Genomic DNA, 21821 nt, shown 5'->3' with positions numbered 1-21821 from the left:
AAACTCTATTGTATAAAAGTATTCCTGTTCCTTGGAGATGAGAGCAACAAGTTTAGAAAATTTGAAACTTTAATGAATCACTCATATCTATTTGCGTGTAGGGCAAAGTTCACTAAAATGTTATAACAACTTATGAGGGTATCCGATGTATAGCATATAAAAGATAATATGAAGGACATGCATATGATGAATCAATATTTTCTGAAAACACACTAATTAAATTCTATATACTGAAAACAAACTACATGAGTGACTTCTTGAAACTTATAAACCAGCCATAGAAGTTTTATAATTCCATTAATTTGCTGCCATTGCATTATCACGTCATCAGTCTTAAATGGAGCATAAAGAAGGAAAGATGACTGGGGCTCTGCATCTTGCCAATAAAGACAGCATTGAAGACAGAGCAAAACCTTGAACAACACAAAGATTTGAGGGAGGACTGCCATGCACTACTTGAATTAATCACCCTGGTATTCAAATTAAGTGATTTAAGGAAAACATGAAAAATCTAAATAAAGATGATTGGATGGGAATTTGAACTTCACTCCTCCTGAAGGTGAGTCTAATGTCTTAACCACTGTAACACATCACTTGGTTAAATGAAGAATAGTTTGTGGGGTGCAGATGTGGCTAAGTATAAGTAAGAGCTGCAAGCTCATCTTACCTGTGTGAAGCCTGTAGAATTAGCCTGAGTACCATATGGATAATGCTGCAGTTGGGAGGAAGTTCTCTGTTGATATGATAATTGATGGTCCACTGTTGCACTTTTGTAGGGCATTCCAGGTGATTGCTGTGTGCTAGGTGTGGCAGCAGAATACCCAATACTAGCATCCGTAAAACCAGTCTGTGGTGCTACTGAACCCTGCTGTAAAAAAATAAAGTATTGTGGAACAGACAGTTCAAATTAAAATTTGTATAGGCCTAATGTATGAAGTGTTTCCCAGTAGCAAAAAGAAAACTCAATTAAATTTGAAATGGTTAATATGTCAATTTTTTTCTTAAATAAAAAAGCAGGTTAAAATATCATGAATAAAAATAACTCGAAAGACTAATTTTATATGCATATGATTTCTTTCAAACTTACTGTTTGCTGTGGCATACTGTATGTTTTAATAACAGAACTCTGTTGGTATGGTGAATACTGTGCTGGCTGCTGTGGTTGCCTTGTAATTCCTGCAGGTCTTTGTGGCTGCTGCTGCTGCTGCTGTTGTTGTTGTTGCTGCTGCTGCTGCTGCTGTTGTTGTTGTTGTTGTTGTTGTTGCTGCTGCTGCTGCTGCTGCTGTTGCTGCTGCTGTTGTTGTAGCTTCAGCTGATGCTGTTGCATTAATCGATACTGGTGTTGCAACTGCTGCAGCATACCCTAATAAAGAGTCCTGGTTTGTTAACAACCTTTTTTTTTTCTTTTTATATTAAATGGAACAGTGCAAGTCAAATGAAACTTTGACAGCCATATAATGAACAAACTATCAGAAGTATTCATTTTAAAATGCAATTTAATAGCACAACATTTTTCCCTGCAACACAGATTTATAATAATGATTGCTTTATCAAAACAAATCATTTCCAACCAATGCGCTTATATCATAAGCGCACATCCAAAATAAGATGTTCTTTACAATTAGCATAAATGGGGCACTGTGTGACACATAGCAAATAACTTCAAGAAATATTAAATGAAAGAGAACAACTCAAACTTTAAGCCCTTTAAACAGAATTATTTCACTGAAGCAAACTCAAATAATGTAATTGTACAAATACAATTAATAAATGTAGGTTGTGCAGCAATTTTTTGCCAGCATTTATTCAGAAAATTTTTTCCCTACTCTTCAGTAAATTGTAAAAATAGAGTCAACAGAAGATATAATTGACACTGTGTGTCACATTCACTCTTTTTTTCTGGCCCCAAACTTTTTTTAAAAGGTCAATGAATATTTCTAAGCTATTTCATGATACACTTAGTTAAAAGTTGCAAAAGAAGGGCTTGTACCATCTTTGGAACACTGTATGAATTTTAATTGCAGCACATAAATGATAGCAGGAGGAGAGTCATATATAAGAATGAAGAGAATTAATGAAGAAAGAACAAAAAAAGGGCTTATGGTAGTGTGCACACAAGCATGAGTGCTAACACACATACACAGTCACAGAAAAATCAGTTGCATAAAGTCCATATTTTTCTGTGTCATATTACCTGTTGTTGTGGGTTAAGATTTGCTATGTTCTGTTGCAAATACTGGAGCATGTGTAGCTGCTGTTGGTTCATAAATGTTGGTGGTGGCACTGCTCTCTGTTGGTTGGTTGCTGGTGCCACTCTTGCACCAGGAGGGCTATTTTCAACTACATCTCCCCCACTCTATGAAACAAAATAGATCAGTTAATGAATATATGTATAAACAGTAGATGTCTAGTTTCACTTATTCCCTTGCAAATACAGCATGCCAGCTGGATATTTTAATCAAATAAAATGAAAGGAAGACAGGGCACAAGAAAATGTTTATATGAGTGATGTATGTGATAGCAAATTCAGTAAACTATAATTTGTTTGCAGTTAGTATATGTCAGTATAATTTATTTATTAATAAAATAGAAAGAAACTTCGATATGGGAAAAATATATTAAAAACAAAGATTCCAAGACTTACCAAGCGGAAAAGAGCCTGTAGATAGGCACAATAAATAAAACACACAAACACACACACAGAATTTCTAGCTTTCGCAACCGATGCTTGCTTCTTCAGGAAAGAGGGAAGGAGAGGGAAAGACAAAAGGATGTGGGTTTTAAGGGAGAGGGTAAGGAGTCATTCCAATCCCAGGAGCGGAAAGACTTCCCTTAGGGGGAAAAATGGACAAGTGTACACTTGCGCGCGCCACACACACACACACACACACACACACACACACACACACACACACACACAAGTAGACGGAAAGACTTTCCTTAGGGGGAAAAAAGGACAGGTGTACACTCGCGCGCGCGCGCACACACACACACACACACACACACACACACACACACACACACACACACACACACACACACACATTTGTCTGCTTGTGTCTGTGTATGTGCGGATGGATGGATGGATGGATGGGTGTGTGTGTGTGTGTGTGTGTGTGTGTGTGTGTGTGTGTGTGTGTGTGTATGTGTGTGTGTGTGTATGTGTGTGTGTGCGCGCGCGCGCGCGCGCGCGAGTGTACACCTGTCCTTTTTTCCCCCTAAGGGAAGTCTTTCTGCTCCCGGGATTGGAATGACTCCTTACCCTCTCCCTTCAAACCCACATCCTTTCGTCTTTCCCTCTCCTTCCCTCCTTCCTGAAGAAGCAACCTTCGGTTGCGAAAGCTAGAAATTGTGTGTGTGTGTGTGTGTTTTATTTATTGTGCCTATCTACCGGCGCTTTCCCGCTTGGTAATTCTTGGAATCTTTGTTTTCAATATAATTTATTTATTATATTAAAAACAAAGATTCCAAGACTTACCAAGCGGGAAAGCGCCGGCAGACAGGCACATGAACAAAACACACAAACACACACACAGAATTACTAGCTTTCGCAACCGATGGTTGCTTCTTCAGGAAAGAGGGAAGGAGAGGGAAAGACAAAAGGATGTGGGTTTTAAGGGAGAGGGTAAGGAGTCATTCCAATCCCGGGAGCGGAAAGACTACCCTTAGGGGGAAAAATGGACAAGTGTACACTTGCGCGCGCGTGCCCACACACACACACACACACACACACACACACACACACACACACACACACACACCATTTGTCTGCTTGTGTCTGTGTATGTGCGGATGGATGGATGGGTGTGTGTGTGTGTGTGTGTGTGTGTGTGTGTGTGTGTGTGTGTGTGTGTGTGTGTGTGTGTGTGTGTGTGTGCGTGCGCGCGCGAGTGTACACCTGTCCTTTTTTCCCCCTAAGGGAAGTCTTTCTACTCCCGGGATTGGAATGACTCCTTACCCTCTCCCTTAAAACCCACATCCTTTCGTCTTTCCCTCTCCTTCCTGAAGAAGCAACCATCGGTTGCGAAAGCTAGTAATTCTGTGTGTGTGTTTGTGTGTTTTGTTCATGTGCCTGTCTGCCGGCGCTTTCCCGCTTGGTAAGTCTTGGACTCTTTGTTTTTAATATATTTTTCCCATGTGGAAGTTTCTTTCTATTTTATTTACATCATCATTAATTTATTTATTAAATATACTGCACAGAAAATAAAACATTTCAAAAGTATAATGACCTTGAATCTCTTCGTTCCAGCAGCATTTGTTTGCACTGGATAGGGTGGAGGAGGACCCTGAGGAGAGACTTGGTGATGGCCATTTATACCATTGTACTGAGGTTGTGGTCCTGGCTGTAAAGAAGAGAAATTTAAAATTTTCTATTTGGTATGGGCTGCACTACTTCAAAATCAAAGCAAATTTTACAACAAATAGTTTAAAAATACATCAAATGTTATGAGGAAAAGAAAAAAGAAAAGATTAGGAGGAGGAGGAGGAGGAGGAGGAGGAGGAGGAGGAGGATAAATTGGGAGCAAGACATTTTTAATACCATGATATGTAGGCTGCTCACAGCAAGAGCTTGTGGTTTTGCTGATGAAAATCAACATTCTGGAAACAAAGAGCAGTTTACTGAACGTTGAACTATACTGATATGCTGTTCTAGATTACTGAACAATTTACTTACCGTAATATATCTGAAACTCGAGCTTATTTCAATTATTATAACCTCCACTTCTTAATTACTTCAGTCACTTCATATCACCAGCTTGCTTGTGTAAAAACTAACTTCATGTTCCCATACTTTGTAAACATAAGGGTGTTATAAACATATTAACCTGTGTGTATCCCTTCTGGAATGGTGTTCCTGGCCCCCTCTGCTGCGCAACAGCTTGGTTCTGTTGCTGCTGTTGTTGCTGTTGTCGTGATGACATTTCTGCAGATATGGGGAGGTTCCATGCCTCCTCTATTGATGGCAGTTGCCGACGTCTGAAATGACAAAAACAATAATAATATGGATACAGATTTCTCACCAAAATTGGAAGAAATTGTAGCTATTTAGTAAACCATATAGAACAGGCAAAACAATAAGCTTCAAGTCTCGAAAGAGGCATAAATCAAAATATTTCCCAGTATAATGTCAATAATCCTGGGAAAATGTAGCAGAAGGAATACGGGTAATGGCATTAACTGAATTATAAAATTCAATGAGATCATCAGGTTTATAGCTGAACTAATGTGAATAAAAACTGATCAGGATGTATGAGAAGACTGGACCGACACAAGATCTGGAACTAACAGGTTGAAAATTAATTTAATGGAAGGATTCCTGTGGATTTCCGTTTTCTGAAATGGAAATGAAATAAGGAAAATATGAGTTCTGAAAGGAGACTGCCCACAGTCTTTCCAAAAACTGAAGACATTCACATCTATGTTTCAAGGTAACCAAGGGAAATCTAAATCTGGGTGCTAGACAAAGTTTGAAGTTCCATTTCTTCTGAATAGGTGCCCAGACAGGAAACTGAATCCTGCTCCTCCCAGATGTGATTTCAGTGTTTTACCACTGCCCCAGTTCACTTGGTCTGGGATGATTAGGAGTGTGGAGTAACTCAACATCATCAACCCAATTTGTTTCACTTGGATCTCTGTGCTCAACAAACTTTCTTCCAGGATATGAAGGGCTCATCTCTCTAACATTTCTGTATTAAATCTCATTCACTAAAACCTCCACCATGATAGAAGACATCAATTTACAAACAAAAAAAGTCCATTTTCCACAGTCACAATGTATGCTACAATTGCAGCAATGAAGAGTTCTTCAACAGTTTGAAGATTTTCAGAGAAATCCACTGCCCTCCTGCCTTTCCTGTGTCTACTCCTTGACTCTTCTGTGTTCTTCCCACATGACCTTACTCCTCAACTCTTCTGTGTTCTTCCCACGTGACCTAAGACCACTAAGCCAGGCTGTAGTTTCATAAGAGGCGCTGTGAAAGGGTTTGCTGGATGCAAATGTTCTAATGAAAAATGTAGTTTTCATTGTGGAGCAACAATAGTTAATCACTTTTTTGTGTTTGTTATTGCTAGAGGAACCACTGTATGGTCTGTACTCGAACCACATTTTTATATTACTTAACCTATGAGCAAACCATGACAGGCACAACCATTACAGCAGTTCCACTTATTGCAGTACAATAACTGATACACATGTCACAGTACTGTAGATGCAACACACAACTCTTCTATAGCTCGTTGCTTTCTGCAATCATTCTGCAGCCATATCGGAAGATGACACTAGTTGTACATTTGTGAAATTGAGCAATTAATTCAAGCTTACATGCATTTAGTCTGTGTTTCATGAACTCAGAGAGTGACAACATGCCCAATGCCTACAAAGAAGAAGCCAAGAGAAGAAAGTGATTTCGATGGACACTGCAAAGTGATACAACATCAAGTGATGAAAACTGTAGCATTTTGGACAACAGGGAAACTAAAGGTATGCAACACAGTGTGTTGATCAAGAAATATGTGCTGGGATGACAATAAAGCGTGCTGCAGACTGTTCAAAGGCAACTCATTCGGAGTGGGTCAACATAGCTGATTACCCTAAAACTAGTTATTTTCACTGTGATATCCAAAACTGTAGCAAAGGTTCTGTCACATCAGGGATAAAATCCAATAGAACTTCAAGTCATAAATGAATTTCCAAGAACACAGTTTTTGTTGAGTGCACTTTAAGAGAAACAAACCCTTATGCAGCAGAAACACTAGCTACCAATTCAAGCAGAGACAACACATGCTGGTTTCCTGTAACAGCTGATGAACTGAAGATACCTCGCTCACTGGATCATCATGTCTTAGATGCAAGAACATTTTAGACAAGATAATTGGTCAAAAAGAAAAATAACTGAGACTCCAATATTTGCTGAAACAAAGTTGCTGACAAGATTCAAGGTTTCCTCCAGGTATTTGCACTTTATCACCTACTCACCAGAAACACAACATGACAAACTGAGAAAGGCAGACCAGTCATTTCACAACTGCTTAACACATTTCAAAGAGTGTAACTGCCTGGTAAGAAAGTTAGCACCAATGAAAGCCTGATGAAGTTTAGGGGTAGACATTTATACATTCAACATATTCCACCATAGAGAGGCAGATCTTGTATGAAGGTATACAAAGTACACTCTTCAGAGAATGGGCACTGTTATAATCTGAAGACATAATCTGGGAAAAAAAGGAGACAATGGTGATGTAGCTGTCAACCATTCAGCAAAAGAAAAAACTGTGCTAGAATAGTGCAAAACTCTATTTGGGAAGTGGATATCTATTTACATGGGCAACTGGTACAGCTCTACTAGTGTGTTCAGGGAATTGCTAGGCAGGAGAACTCGTGTTGCTCAGAAAGGAAAAATATGCTTCCCCATGTCCAGTGAAACTAAGCTAAGCAAGGGACAACTAACATTCACTTCATCAAAAAATATTCTTACAGGGAAATGGACAGGCAGGACAAATGTTAACCTCCTGTCAATGCTTCTTGATAGGCCACAGTGTGTAGAACTACCCCAAATATGGAAAAAACAAAGCTAAAACCTAACTTTTTATAAATTACAACCAAGGAATGACTAGAGTTGACATACGTATCAACTTATGAGAAACTATGTCAAGAGGTATTAGAATACTTAGCAATACTAAATGTAGGCATAATATACCGCTTACTGAATCCAGCATCCAAGAGGGTGGTATCAACAATATTCTGATTCAATGTGGCAGAGCAGTTCTTGAAGAATGTAACTCTCCCTGTCTATACTTTTAAGGGACGAAGAAGCAAAGGAGAAAATCCGCTAAGGCTTCAAGTCAGAAGCTGGGAACATTTTCCACCAAAAATAATGTGGACTCAAAGAAAACTGCACCCTCTAGAAGGTACTAAGTTTGTTATGACTTAGAGATTGTGGGGAAACCTCTTTTGAATGTAAGATGTGTGAAGTTGCTCTTCGCGAATATTTATGACAATTAAAAAAACGGTTCACTTGGAACTATTAACTTTGGAACTGTATGTAAATAAATGCATTAGAAGTCCTTAAAATAATTGTATTTTCTTATGTTTTGTAAATGGTCGTGCATATGTGAAAAACAAAAATATGTAGCAAAAACAATAATTTTCTTATAACAACTTTATCATATGCAAATGGGTTATCTGACAAAAAAAAAAAAAAAAAAAAAACAATTTTGTGACCTATTGTGAACACTGATAACATTAAAAAGTTGAATTAGAGTAATAAGAAAAGTCAAAGAAGACATTTGTAAGCTGACAAACACAAAATAACTGTTGGTACTAAATGAAGATTTAAGTGTAAATGAAGAGTAGTTCCACATAAGAATACAAAACAAAATCGCTACAATATGGAATTGCTACAGTTAAATCTTCAGAAGTCTAAGGCTGTCAAAAGAAATGTGGACAGCAACGAGTAACAACATGTCAGTACACAGTGGCTGTAAAGAAAGTGACACACAGGATATCTGGATAGGTCAAACGCAATCACCACAACCAAACCCCACACACTAAGTACACAATACAATTTGTTTCTTGCATCCTGTGGTAACATTATGCTCAGTATTACAGAAAGCAGACCAACAGCCATTATAATTGTGGCAATTTTAATTTCCTTATCTAATTTAACCATTGACTGCAGGTAAGGCAAATATCAGATAACGAGAACATCATAACTACTGCTCTACAAATTTTATCAAACAAATAGTGCACGCAAATATAATACGCAGAAGCACCAAAGAAACTTGTATAGGCATGCATATTCAAATACAGACATATGTAAACAGGCAGAATACGGTGCTGCGGTCTGCAACGCCTGTATAAAACAACAAGAGTCTGGGGTAGTTGTTAGATAAATTACTGCTGCTACTATGGCAGATTATCAAGATTTAAGTGACTTTGGGCCTGTTACAGTCAGCGCAGATGCGATGGGATACAGTGTCTCCGAGGTAGCGATGAAGTAAGGATTTGCCCGTACGACCATTTCAGAGTGTATCATGAATATCAGGAATCTGAGAAAATATCAAATCTCTGACACTGCTACAGCCAGAAAGAGATCCTGCAAGAACAGACCAATGGTGACAGAAGAGAATTGTTCAGTGTGACAGAAGTGCAACCCTTCTGCAAATTGCTGCAGATTTCAATGCTGGGCTATCAACAAGTGTCAGCGTGTGAACCATTCAACGAAATATCATTGGCATGGGCTTTTGGAGCTGAAGGACGATTTTTGTACCCTTGATGACTGCACAACACAAAGCTTTGTGCCTCGCCTTGGCCTGTCAACACCGACATTGGACTATTTATGACTGAAAACATGTTGGCTGGTTGGACGTTTCTCGTTTCAAATTGTATCGAGCGAACCTCATGAATAAATGGACCCTTCATGTCAGGAGGGTACTGTTCAAGCTGGTGGAGGCTCTGTAATGGTGTGGGGTGTGTGTAGTTGGAGTGATATGGAACCCCTGATACGAATAGATATGACTCTGACAGGTAAGCATCTTGTTTGATCACCTACATCCATTTATGTCCATTGCACATTCTGATGGACTCAGGCAATTATAGCAGGACAATGTGACACCCCACACATCCAGAATTGCTACGTAGTGGCTACAGGAACACACTTCCGAATTTAAAAACTTCTGCTGGTCACCAAACTTCCCAGACATGAACATTACTGAGCACATCTGGGATGCTTTGCAATATGCTGTTCAGAAGAGATCTCCACCCCCTCATACTCATAAGGATTTATGGACAGCCCTGCAGGATTCATGGTGTCAGTTCCCTCCAGCACTACTTCAGGTATTAGTCGAGTCCATGCCACGTCGTATTGTGGCACTTCTGCATAGATGCAGGAACCTAAACAATATTAGACAGTGTAACAGTTTCTCTGGCTCTTCAGTGTAATAAACCACACATTTACCTACTCACACTGATGAAAAGTTGATTAAATTTGTGTATAACAATGAGTGGAAACAAAATGTATTGGAAATTAAACACACCACACATTTACCTACTCACACTGATGAAAACTTGATTAAATTTGTGTATAACAATGAGTGGAAACAAAATGTATTGGAAATTAAACACATCCATATATTCTGAATAGACTTTGAGGAAGACTTCTGAAGTGATCATTGCATTTAAACTATCTTACATGCACACATTTAGAGAGAGCATTAAAAGTACTTTGTCATGGTTTCTACAAGACAACAAATTATTTCTCGAGGGAATTGCTTACTTGCTGGTAATGCTGGGCATTGGTGCGCTTGCTAAGTGACTCTGCAGGAACTTTATTCTTTGGCTCAGGTTGGGATTCATACCCCCTGGAGCTCTGCTTGGTGATGTTGTTAGTGATGCTAAGTTATTATTAATGGTACTAGATGTATTGTTCGGACTTATTGGGCTCCCAGTATTTCCACCAGAACCTCTTGTTGCATTCACATAACAAGCAAATGCATCACTGGGCTGATTACAGCTTTCATACAAAATACCTGAAAGAAGTTTGATGGTTTAATACACTCAGCATATTGCATAAAGAAAAGAAAGTCGTAGATAAAACATGACACATAATACCAAGAACACACACAATTAATACAATGTTGCAAAAGTGGAATACAAACACCTACGATAAGGGCTAAGTTATACGGAGTACAGAGATACAAAGGGATTTTTCCCTTGCAGAAATATACAAAAGCATAAGCAGAAAGGTTCAGAGAACATAATAAACACAAACTGAAACATGGAGTTTGCATTTAAGCCCACACTCTTAGTAATGAGGCAATAAAACAGTGCAATTAGCACAACAACACACACGGAATTTAGCACTCAGAACAAGCTATAAATGTGTGCGTTTTACATGTTCTCTTATTCTGCCTTGTCTTTTTTCCCCAACCACAGAAAATGATACCTTTAAAAACTTAAGGTTTGATACCTTCTTCTCACAATTTCCTTCCAATTATGTTACTGTTATTTCTTGTTCATAAAACTGTAAACAGGCTCACTGTGTCCAATGCAGCAATGGTTTTATTCGTGCTAATAAACAACTCCCAGAAGGTCACAGTACCAGGACTTATATTTTTACAAATCAAGCTATATTAAAGAAATTGCACAAGGTTACTAGCACTCTCATATTGTTTGCTCCTACAGGAAAGATTGCTTTACCCTGGAGAATGTCTCACAAACTGTTTCCCTTTGTGTTTTGATGACAGCTCTGTTTAAATTATGATAAAAGAAAGATAATTTCTATAAACAAGAGAAAGAACCTGACTGATTCAGACTACAGCAGCAGTAGTAAACTTCTGGAGCCTGTTTCACCACATAAATATCTAGGAGTAACATATGAGATGACAACAAGTAGAACATTTATGAAATCTGTAATACAGAAGGTGATTGGACGATAGACTATTTGGGAAGGTTCTGAAAAAAATACTGTTAATGGTATCAGTTACAATACAAAATTGCAACACACCCTAGAGTACTGCCCTAGTGGTTAGGAGTTATTCTCAAGTATAATTAACAGCTGATACATAAGCAGTCACAGATACAATGGAAGGATCCTGATAGGTCACTATAACTCAGAGAAAAGTATAAGGGAGATGCCCATAAAATGTAAAGGAAATAATGAGAAGAAAAAGTGATGTTATTGCAAAATTCTGGTGGTAAATTTAGATAATGCAGTAATCCCACTGCTTCCTTCATATATGTCATGAACTAATGATGAGAATAAGACAAAAATATGTAAAATGTATCTGGGAACAAACATGCACTTACAATAGCTGTTCTGTTGCCCCCATACATCAACTAAATACTATACAGACTGACATTTTCTGCACAGTGATTTGCAGAGTAGGCATATAGAGACAGATAGTAGATACGCTCCTGATTATTTTCCTATATGCTGCCCACCTGATCACAGATGCAGCAGCTTACTCTTCAAAAGAGGTGGGAAATGAGAAGTGAAGGAAAGAAATATCAATAGCTAGAGAAGAAAAGGACTGCAAAAAGATAGGAACATGGCATTTTCATGCTCACACTGACACCGAGTGGGGTGGGGGCAGCATAAGAAGTACATTTAGAAGCGGGAGACATGGAGTCCCCTTTCTCACTCTGACCACCCTGTATGCTCCACAATATCTGGTATCTCTGCTCCTACATAAAATATGTCTGCTCTAGTTGATCAACATCTCTAACTTGGATTAAGCAGCCTCATTAACACTTATTATTCATCAGATTTGCACTCTCCTAAACCACATAATGTACCATAAGAGACATTTCAAAGCTTTCCTTTACTTTTCTTGATGCTCAAATTATTTTCACCCTTTCAGAAAAAGTTTTATTCCACTCTTTGGTCTTCATGGGATTTTCTGCCATGCCGACCGGTCACTCATTACCATTTTAGATGAATTTTTAGTGGAACTCTATCTGTGGGCTCAGGGCAATTAATAATCTTTCTTTAAAAAACAATGCAAAGTTATCTGCAGTTTTCTTTGTTTTTCAGCCAATGTCTCTTATATACCACTGTCATCCCCTGGGAATGTATGTTTTGATGTACTCCCCTTATGGTAGTAAAACTGACTATGAAATTTGCATTAAAAATGAGCTTCACTGCTCACCGCACTGAGATATAGTTGACAATACAGGTCTTTTATCTGGCCCGATAGACAAAAATATTTTACACAAAAGAAAATATCAAAACAAGAAAAGCTGACTACATGATAAGTATTGGCTGTTTGTTCATAATTTCACTGGGGAATATGAATTGTTCAAGGTTGTACGAGCCTTGTACTTGGAAATTAGATAATTTATGATACACAGGTCACATACTGTCTTAATGGATGAGTTGTTTCATAAATGGCTATCTGGAATTCTTTTCTTATGGCCTGTTTGTGACACAATAGCCCATATTAGTGCAGCAGCCAATTCCAATAAAACAACAGCAGTATTCACAGGCACAGTTGTAAAGCCTTGCAGTGAAGTACAGGAATACAATCAGTTAATAAATATAGAAGAAGGAAAGGAAACAAATTCTGCATACCAAGGTTAGTCCATGCCGCTGTGTGGCTTTTATCAAGCTGGACTGCACAGATGTATGCCTGTAAGGCATCCATAGGCTGATTTTGCTGCTGGTAAAGGACACTGAAATAGAACAAACATGTTTAAGATGCTATCAAAACAACTCTACACCAAAAACAAAATATTTTTCAGGTATCAATACCCTATTGAACACCAGGTGTCTGCATTGCCTTCAGATTTTTCAACAGAATTACGGTATGCAATAAATGCATCATGTACTTTCCCAATGCTTGCAAAACAGCGTCCCAGAAGATAGAGGGATTGTCCAGATTTAGGATCAGCTTCAATTGACTTCTGTAGGCAGTGTATAGCTAAACTTTCACGGTGATTCTTATCTCCCAGGGAGTCAACACAATGATACATCCAACCTGAAAAATGAACATAACATAATTAACATAAATTAATTTGCCTGGCCAGTCAGATAATGAGAATGACATATCATTCCAGCATATTATAGAACAGCAGTCAATGATGTGATATTAGTCATTGAAGGTCAGCATTCAAAGTATATTCCACAAGAAACAACTTTTATGCTTTCATATACTTGATTATGTGATTGATCACACATGTTCAGAATTATGATGGGAAAAGAAAGTAGATTATCTCAACGACTTTATTATTTATGGATAAACTGGTCAGTTGGAGAAGTATGGGAGAAGTTTATGAGCTGCCAATTTCTTAGATAATTAATTAAATTTATCCTTTGCCCACCCATAATGGGGCTTCACCTGAGTATACTGAAAACAATTTTTTAAAAAAATTGGTAGCAATTAATGTTAAACAAATGTGGTTTGTCACAAATGCAACTGAAGCTGCTTAATGGTACCAAGAGTGAAATAAACTGATCAATTATTAAATTTAATCAGTGATTTTCAAAGACATAATGACCTATCCCTCAAACCAATGGTAGTAAGTTACTAGAAATGGAATTTTATAGCTATTTTGAAGTGTTGAATAACTGTCTCCACATGAAACATTCAATGGTTGAGTGGGTCAGTCTACTACATTTTTTGAATTCTTAATCAATTGTTCTGGATTTTAGTGACAAACAACTCAGTCATGTTCATATGTTTATGCTGTCTAATTACTTAATTTTTTTGTTTACATATAGCTTAAAAATAGCAACAGAATGCATCCTCTCTTTATAAAACTAGTCATACTGATATGAGGTTTTATTAAAGGCAAGTAAAAACCATATACATTATTCAGAAAGATTTTTTTCAATCTGGTGATGTGGAAGTTTCTTTACTACATTATTTTAGATTGTTCTTCATTCATGTTATACTATGGAATGGTGATTTCTGGTTCTCAACATCCGTTTGTGTATAGGGATACAAAACACAAAACAATGCTTCACAACATCAATGAATGACAGTATTATGAAAATGGAAATTATATTGTTACCTAATTGTCTGCATATGTCAGCTTTCAAGTGAGTTGGTAAATCTTTTTCACGAAGCAGCTGCTCGTAGTTTTCTTTAGCACTTTTGTACTTTCCTTGAACTTCATACAAATGTGCAATATGAAAACGAACTGTAGAAAAAGAAAGAGGGGTTTACAGATTTGATTTTAATCAAACACAATTTGCACTTATTATGAAGTTACATTTACTGTTTCACTGCACTTACTTTCTAACTTGGAGAATGTACAAGGGCTGGCGTCTATCAGAGCTAACTGTAAATGTTTTAAGGCAGATTCCCAGTCATTGTTCACTTTGAACATCAACCCCAAACGGAGGTGGACTTCATTGGCGCGGGAGAAGCCTGGGTCGACGTAAAGAACTTGTCGGAAGGCTTTGACGGCCCTGAAACAAAACACACGGCGCTCATAAAAAAATGAATGGGAGTCCTACAAGTGAGTCATGTATGGCCTCACGCCGCTGGTCGGGAAGGGGGAGGAGAGGGGAGACTGGATGCGTAACACTTTCTGCTATGAATGAAAAGCTCATGGCGGTTTCCCCTTTGGCGTCCTAGGAAAATCCAACATCCTGTTTGGACACTCGTAGGTGGTCTACCGGGGAGCTTTTTTTTTTTTTTTTTGTTCAATACCCAGATATCTACGTAATGAAAACATGCAAAGTGGAACGTAATAACAGTGCCAATCAATAGATATAGCGACTCTAAAACGTTGTGGTCTTTGCAAAGAAATTTGCTACACAGATGACATATTATTACAACAAGTGTCTCCGTCATTTATCTTGCAGGTTCCAATCATATGCTGCTACTGACGAGCAGAACACGGCAAAGTGCCATAACCCGATTTCCCAGAAACTTCGCTCAGTGGAAGAGGAGTCAAAATAAGCGAACACTCGTGTCTCGGCTTATCCGTAGATACTCTACCGTATCTGAGAAACCGACTGACAAAGTTTTCGACCTAGTTTAGATGCCTTTTTAGCGCACGTTAATCTCAGCCGACATAGTGGCACAGTGACTAGTGTCGCGGCCTCTCACTTTAGCATCCTGTTTTCGAAAGCCGATTACTGTCTTCATTTATTTTGTTTTTCATTGCTCTACTCTTGTCTGTAGAAGGTTTCTACCCGAATGTTTGTTGTCAAGTCAAGGGATACAAGGGCGTCTATTACACTGTAAAATTACAACTGTATTTCACAACAAGTGTCATATGTATTACGTAATATATGTGGGTATAATATACTGGAGACTGCACTCTTTTTAAATTCTCATATTCTTATATTTCATTCATATATCAATTCTTATATAATTCTGTTATTTTATTCTTATGTTTATTTTACAGGAAGATTTGGTGCATTCTCAGGGATGATACCGATCGTAGAAACATTCGAAACATAGAAATTCCGAAAACGACGAACATCGTGCGAAGGCAGGTTTGCCAGAGGCATTTTTCTTCGTACAATTCTTACTCGGGAAAGGAACGTCATTAACACTGCTGAAGACTTCACGCATTGGTAATAGGCCACGGTGGTCTCGCGGCTCTAGGCGCGCAGTCCGGAGCCGTGCGGCTGCTACGGTCGCAGGTTCGAATCCTGCCTCGGGCATGAATGTGTGTGATGTCCTTAGGTTAGTCAGGTTTAAGTAGTTCTAAGTTCTAGGGGACTGATGACCACAACAGTTGAGTCCCATAGTGCTCAGAGCCATTTGAGCATTGGTAATAATCTCGCGCCAATTCATCACTTTACCGAAAACTGACGATTGCGATTGATTATGAATCAAGATATATTAGAGTAATTTCACGGAACATAACTTCAAATCAATTTCTCATTCATTTATTTATTTTTTCCTTTTTGTTAATTCTTTTACCCGACTTAACAATTTATAGACGAATAAGGGCAACATTATTTCAATATACATTGGAAAACAGTCGTGGAATAATCTTCTACGAATATGGGTAGACAAACGAAAAATAAAAATAATAATAATAGGGTTTCGAACATGGGGCGCAAAAGCGTGAAGTAGCGACCGCCTCGGTTGAATCTTCCTCACGCGAGGGGTCATATGAAGTACCTTGAAAACTTCGGTCTTTGTTTTCTCAGAAACGGTCGAATATCTACATTTAAGAGGTGTGCTCGCTTGTTTTGACCCCTTCCTCCAACGAGCGAGGTTTCTGGGAAATCGGGTTATGGCACTTGCTGTGTTGTTCTTGTGAGTCAGGATCCGCATAATCTGACGGAAACCATATCGCAAATACATTATCAACTGACACTGGACGAAGCTTGTCTCGTTACAGAGGGCATACATTAATTGTACTTCCAACAAAATTTGCTACAGATATTTATATTGCAGGCGTGGTTCAAATGGCTCCGAGCACTGTTGGACTTAACATCTGAGGCCATCAGTCCCCTAGAAGTTAGAACTACTTAAACCTAACTAGCCTATGGACATCACACACATCCAAGCCCGAGGCAGGATTCGAACCTGCGACCGTAGCGGTCACGCGGTTCCAGACTGAAGCGCCTAGAACCACGCGGCCATACCGGCCGGCATTGCAGGCGTGGGTACAACTATTTAAAACCAAGCGTAGCCTATTAGTAGTAGGAAACACTTTTTTAGTTAATCATTTAAAGGAATAAAAATGGAAGAAAAATTAGAGATTCACGTTCCGTCGATGTTTTCACCCTGCTTGAAAGAACTTCATTCGATTTTGAAGAGTTATCATCGTATGTCGTCTAAATCAGCTTCAGGTATTATCACTTGTTACGAACAACAGAGGTTGAAAATACCGCTTCAGTTGCAAATTACTTTATTTCCACACGACCCATCCATCCTCAGGTGTCGTAGCTGTGCTGTGGTCCCCGAGCGCCGAATGTACCAGGCGCGGTGTGCTGCCTACGAGCTCGGGGACCACAGCACAGCTGCGACACCTGAGGATGGGCTTATAACAGTTTGAAACCGGTCGTGTGAAAATACAGCAATTTACAACTGAAGCGGTATTTCCAACCTCTGCTATAATGCTCAGTTTTGGATGTTCTGCCAACAGGATTGTTTGTTGTTAGGGACAGTCTTCTTGATACTACCTCCTCATAATTCTTACTGTTAATAATAGTGTTTATTTTTATAAAGTTTCTTGGGATCTGGTAGTTACCGATCTAACTACACAAATCCGTACAATCAACTTTCATAAATATTACCTTCAACCTTTGCGTAAAACTTCCTACTGTGCCTATAGATTCCCGGTCGACGATTGGCCCTTTGTAACTTGTATTTTCATGAAATGTAAGTATTTTCCCTATGCAGAAATAATTAACACACAGAGAATACTCTCATCGTCGTCTGTGCACACTATGTGTCACAAGTTTTCACAGTGCTGTGAAACAAGAAAGTATTTAAAACTCCGCTGTCTTGGCTACACAGGGCTTCATTTTACGGGTTGTCTGCCACTGGAATGTCATGTACATCATTCGAAAGTAATCATAAATTATTCCGCCTTTGGAGAAACCACTCCCGTCATCTGTGTGCTTAAGTACGTGAGTGATGTTAACTTCCAAGGGGGAAGAGAGAGAGAGAGAGAGAGAGAGAGAGGGGGGGGGGGGGACAGGAAATGGAATTAACGGTTTACGTGACACTTTTCCTGAGAAAACTGTAATTTAGTCGAATATAAAAATGAAGTTTTGTGATTAGAAGTACATGAGAACTATTTTTTAACTGCTATAGATCTTCTCAGGGAAAGGAAAGAATAACAGGGTCAGACTTAGATACTGGAACATAAAGCAGATCGTGGGTGTGAGAGCTGAACACAAAAGTGTTGACGCCCCATGTGGCCATTTGTTGACGTATTGTCTGCGGGTTCTGTCTCGGTATCTTCGACCGATATTTGTTTAATGGCTTTTGTGACGTTTCGCCACCACGACTGAGACGGTATCAAAAATTCGCCCTGCATTGCTGGTGGCGGGAAGTCTGAAAGGGAGGGTAAATCTGCGACAACGCCAGTCAGTCGTGTTGGCGAAACATCACAGAAATCACTAAACAAACATTGGCCGAACAGCGAGAGACAAAACATAGCAGACAATACGTCGATTTAAGGTAACGTCGACTTGCGGTCATTATAGATGAAGCACTTGTTCCTGTGATACACCTACTTGAGCCTGCTAAAGTAATTAACTGAAACCACAATAACCCTAATCAGAAAGACAGGACAGGAATCTGGTTGGGACACTTTGGAGAAAAGTCGTCGCTAACATAATTGTGAACTACTGTTGTAGCGACGCACATTTCATTCGTCGCTAAGCTTCCATGAACGACTCCTATAGAATATCTCTATGATAATTTATGATTTTCGGTTTCTAAAGAAACTTACAAAATTGTAACGTTGACTTTAAACATCAGCACCCCGCATAACAATAATAACGGTGACCACAATTCACCTGCTACACTAACAAGCAGTTTACTAATAAGACTTCACTACACGTAGTTGCAAACAACACAACGAACATTCATCATCTGCGCAATGGACCTCATTTACAGATCTAACTAGGCTCATACAGAATTTGATATCTACGTTATCTTTCTAAGTATTACTGTTATCCAAAAGCGACAAAGCGACTATCCTTAATTGCCTTATAAAAAGGCGTAGCGTTTACCGTCGCGGGCTCACAGATCCCAGTGAGTCATCACGATTGTCACCAACTATCAGCGGTAACAATGTGATAACCGTCCCGCACACAAAACAAACGTAATAAGAAGATTGCACAGCTGCAGGTCAAAGCAAGTAAATCGCTCAGTTACAGGCGACGTGACAACGAGGAGCCGCCGCCGCCTTCAGACATTAGTAGAGTCCATGTCTCGTAGTGTTGCAGCACTTCTACGAATTGCGGGGCTCTACGCGATATTAGGCAGGAGTACCAGTTTCTTTGGCTTGTCAGTGTGCCCGCGCGGTGGCTGATGGCAGCGACTGCAAATGTATTTCGTATTTATAGCCGCTCCCATCATCCGCGCGCGCGCGCGCGCGTTTGTGTGTGTGTGTGTGTGTGTGTGTGTGTGTGTGTGTGTGTGTGTGTGTGTGGTGTAATATTTGCGTTGTATGATGGTGATATATGGATAGAAGGTAGAGGGTGAAACCCGGTGCCGGTTCATAACCAGATCCTCAGGAATAGCACCCAGGCGCCCGCTAGGCTTAACGTACCCGTCCGACGGACGGCTAACCATCAACAGTGTCACATACCCTCACTGCAGAGAGGTTTGGTATTTAAACTATAACAATGGCACAAAGTTTGGTAATCAGGAACTTTACGTCACCACCTCCCTCCCCCTCCCGCGGCCAAGTACTGGAATTGAAAATTTTATCCACCACCAGGATTCGAACAGGCTTACCCCGGGGTCGAGCGCCAAGCGACCTCAGCCGCGGAAATCACTCTATTTGTTAGTTAATGAACTTTCACGAATGGCTTACACATGATGAGTTACATGCTTACTACCGTTGTAACTGTGCGGTAAACTTTCTTACCGGCCGAGAAGCATTGCAAAACGTTTACAAACAGCCTGTTTAAACGTCACTACCCTGTCATGGAAAAGGAGGAGGAGGAGGAGGTGGTGGTGGTAAGTTCCTATGGGACCAAACTGCTGAGGCCACCGGTCCGTAGGCTTACACACAACTTAATCGAACTTACGCTAAGAACAAAACACACACACAAACACACACACATGCCCGACGGAGGACTCGAACCTCCGACGGGGGGAGCCGCGCGAACCGTGGGAAGGCGCCCTATACCGCGCGGCTGACCCAAGTGGCTGCTGAATCGAGGTCATAACATATTTTTGTATAATGTGTTAGGTATTACTGAAGTTCGAAAACTTAGCAAGACGGGTGTAAAATACACAGACAGAATTTCAAAATTGCTGGTCGAACAGTCCTGTATCTATCTGCACAAAGGTTCACTGGTTGGGACCTTGGAACGGACTTCAAATCCTCGCCTAGGCACACACATTTGAGTCGTTCGCGGTTTCTGTAATTCACTGCAGATAATTCCTCTAAATTAAAAACAAAAGAATGTTTTCATAAGTCATCCTCGTACAACTTACTGGTCTTGTACAATGAATCAAAAGAGATCGATAACAATGGTGTGCCAACCTACAGCCAACCTAACAGGTTTATCGAATTGTTTAGGTGGAATCAAGAGTTAGAGGAAACCTGCCTGTAGGTTGGTTCCGAGCTCTCCTACTATCTATAAGCAGCTACGCAATCAATGAAAAAATATCATTTTTATTACAACCAAGAAAACATGTACTGTATCTGTGCACACTATTGGTAAGCGTGTATCGTGAGAGATGAACGATACCAACCGACTTCACTCTTTAAAATACGCAGGAGACGTACGGTACTGACTAAGATCGAGTTTACGAAAGGAAAACATGTGATCGACGCACACGTTCAGCTCCGTGAAGTGGCAATCGCAAAGGAATCCAGGGCCAGAACTCGAACCTGAAATTGAACCGGTATTTCAGATCAACCACTTTCATTCGAATTTCTGCATGTCGTCGTCACTGTCATGGAACTAGACCCCTAACAACCTGTCGTCTTTTACATATTAATGTCCTTAAGCTAGATATTATAGCGTTTTCATACCAGTGGCAGAACTCACCCTCAGAACTCCACAAGAAACTTCGCAAGAGGTACCAGCGCAGTCCGACTGCTCCCGCACAACGCTGACACGGTACTGTGACGAAGCTCTGCGTCGGCGTCTGACGCACACACTTGTGACGCCGGGTGTGGGTACTTCCCTGACGGACGGGACGCTGTGACGCGTGCTAGCTAACTCGGGAAGTGTAGTGCGCGGGAGTTGGGCCGCGACTGCCGGAAGGAGCTGCGTGCTGCTCTCGACCTGTTGCGGAAGCAGCTGCCGGCCGCCGGTGCAGAGACGCGGTCTTCTCGTCTCGCAGGTGGATGGTGATACCGATGCAGGTGGCGGGTGGTGGGCAGCTGCGCCCACCCGGACACGTGCGACGCCCGCCATACGCACACCTGCCGGACGTGCACAGCACAGCTCCTTACCCGTGGCGCCTCTGGCGCCCCTTTGTAAACGTCTAAGGCACTTTTTTTTTCCTCCGCAAATAGATCTTGGCCCAGAGTTTGAACGATACAACCATCTGCAAATTCCATTGAACAATCCCATGCCCCTACCTTCAATTTTTTCGCACTGGAGCTCTTTCCAGGAGAGGTATAGTTTGGTTTTCAAGCAAGTTACATTATCCTTGCCCCTATGTTGTTCGTTCTTATGATGTGAGCTTTTTGTCCTTTCCTTTGT

The 21821-nt window shown here is 40.1% G+C and overlaps 1 protein-coding gene across 6 annotated transcripts in view; it reads right to left on the bottom strand.

The window, feature by feature from the left end:
• LOC126351268 (histone demethylase UTY) overlaps positions 1-21821 on the bottom strand; it is a 310863-nt gene that overhangs the window by 57775 nt on the left and 231267 nt on the right. For 5 of the 6 annotated variants that reach the window (XM_050002588.1, XM_050002590.1, XM_050002594.1 and 2 more), the window contains 10 exons: positions 14737-14912; positions 14513-14641; positions 13251-13476; positions 13071-13171; positions 10275-10527; positions 4827-4977; positions 4230-4343; positions 2195-2356; positions 1088-1363; positions 668-868 (listed from right to left, as the gene is read on the bottom strand). In XM_050002588.1, the coding sequence (XP_049858545.1) occupies positions 668-868; positions 1088-1363; positions 2195-2356; positions 4230-4343; positions 4827-4977; positions 10275-10527; positions 13071-13171; positions 13251-13476; positions 14513-14641; positions 14737-14912 (1789 nt within the window). The remainder of the gene's footprint in view (positions 1-667; positions 869-1087; positions 1364-2194; positions 2357-4229; positions 4344-4826; positions 4978-10274; positions 10528-13070; positions 13172-13250; positions 13477-14512; positions 14642-14736; positions 14913-21821) is intronic. The other variant, XM_050002589.1, reaches the window with a different exon arrangement.

The sequence above is a fragment of the Schistocerca gregaria genome, chromosome 1, assembly GCF_023897955.1.
Source record: "Schistocerca gregaria isolate iqSchGreg1 chromosome 1, iqSchGreg1.2, whole genome shotgun sequence".
Classification (NCBI taxonomy): Eukaryota; Metazoa; Arthropoda; class Insecta; order Orthoptera; family Acrididae; genus Schistocerca; species Schistocerca gregaria.
The sequence above is the reverse complement of the archived record's forward strand: the minus strand, read 5'-3'. Positions and strand labels throughout refer to the sequence as shown.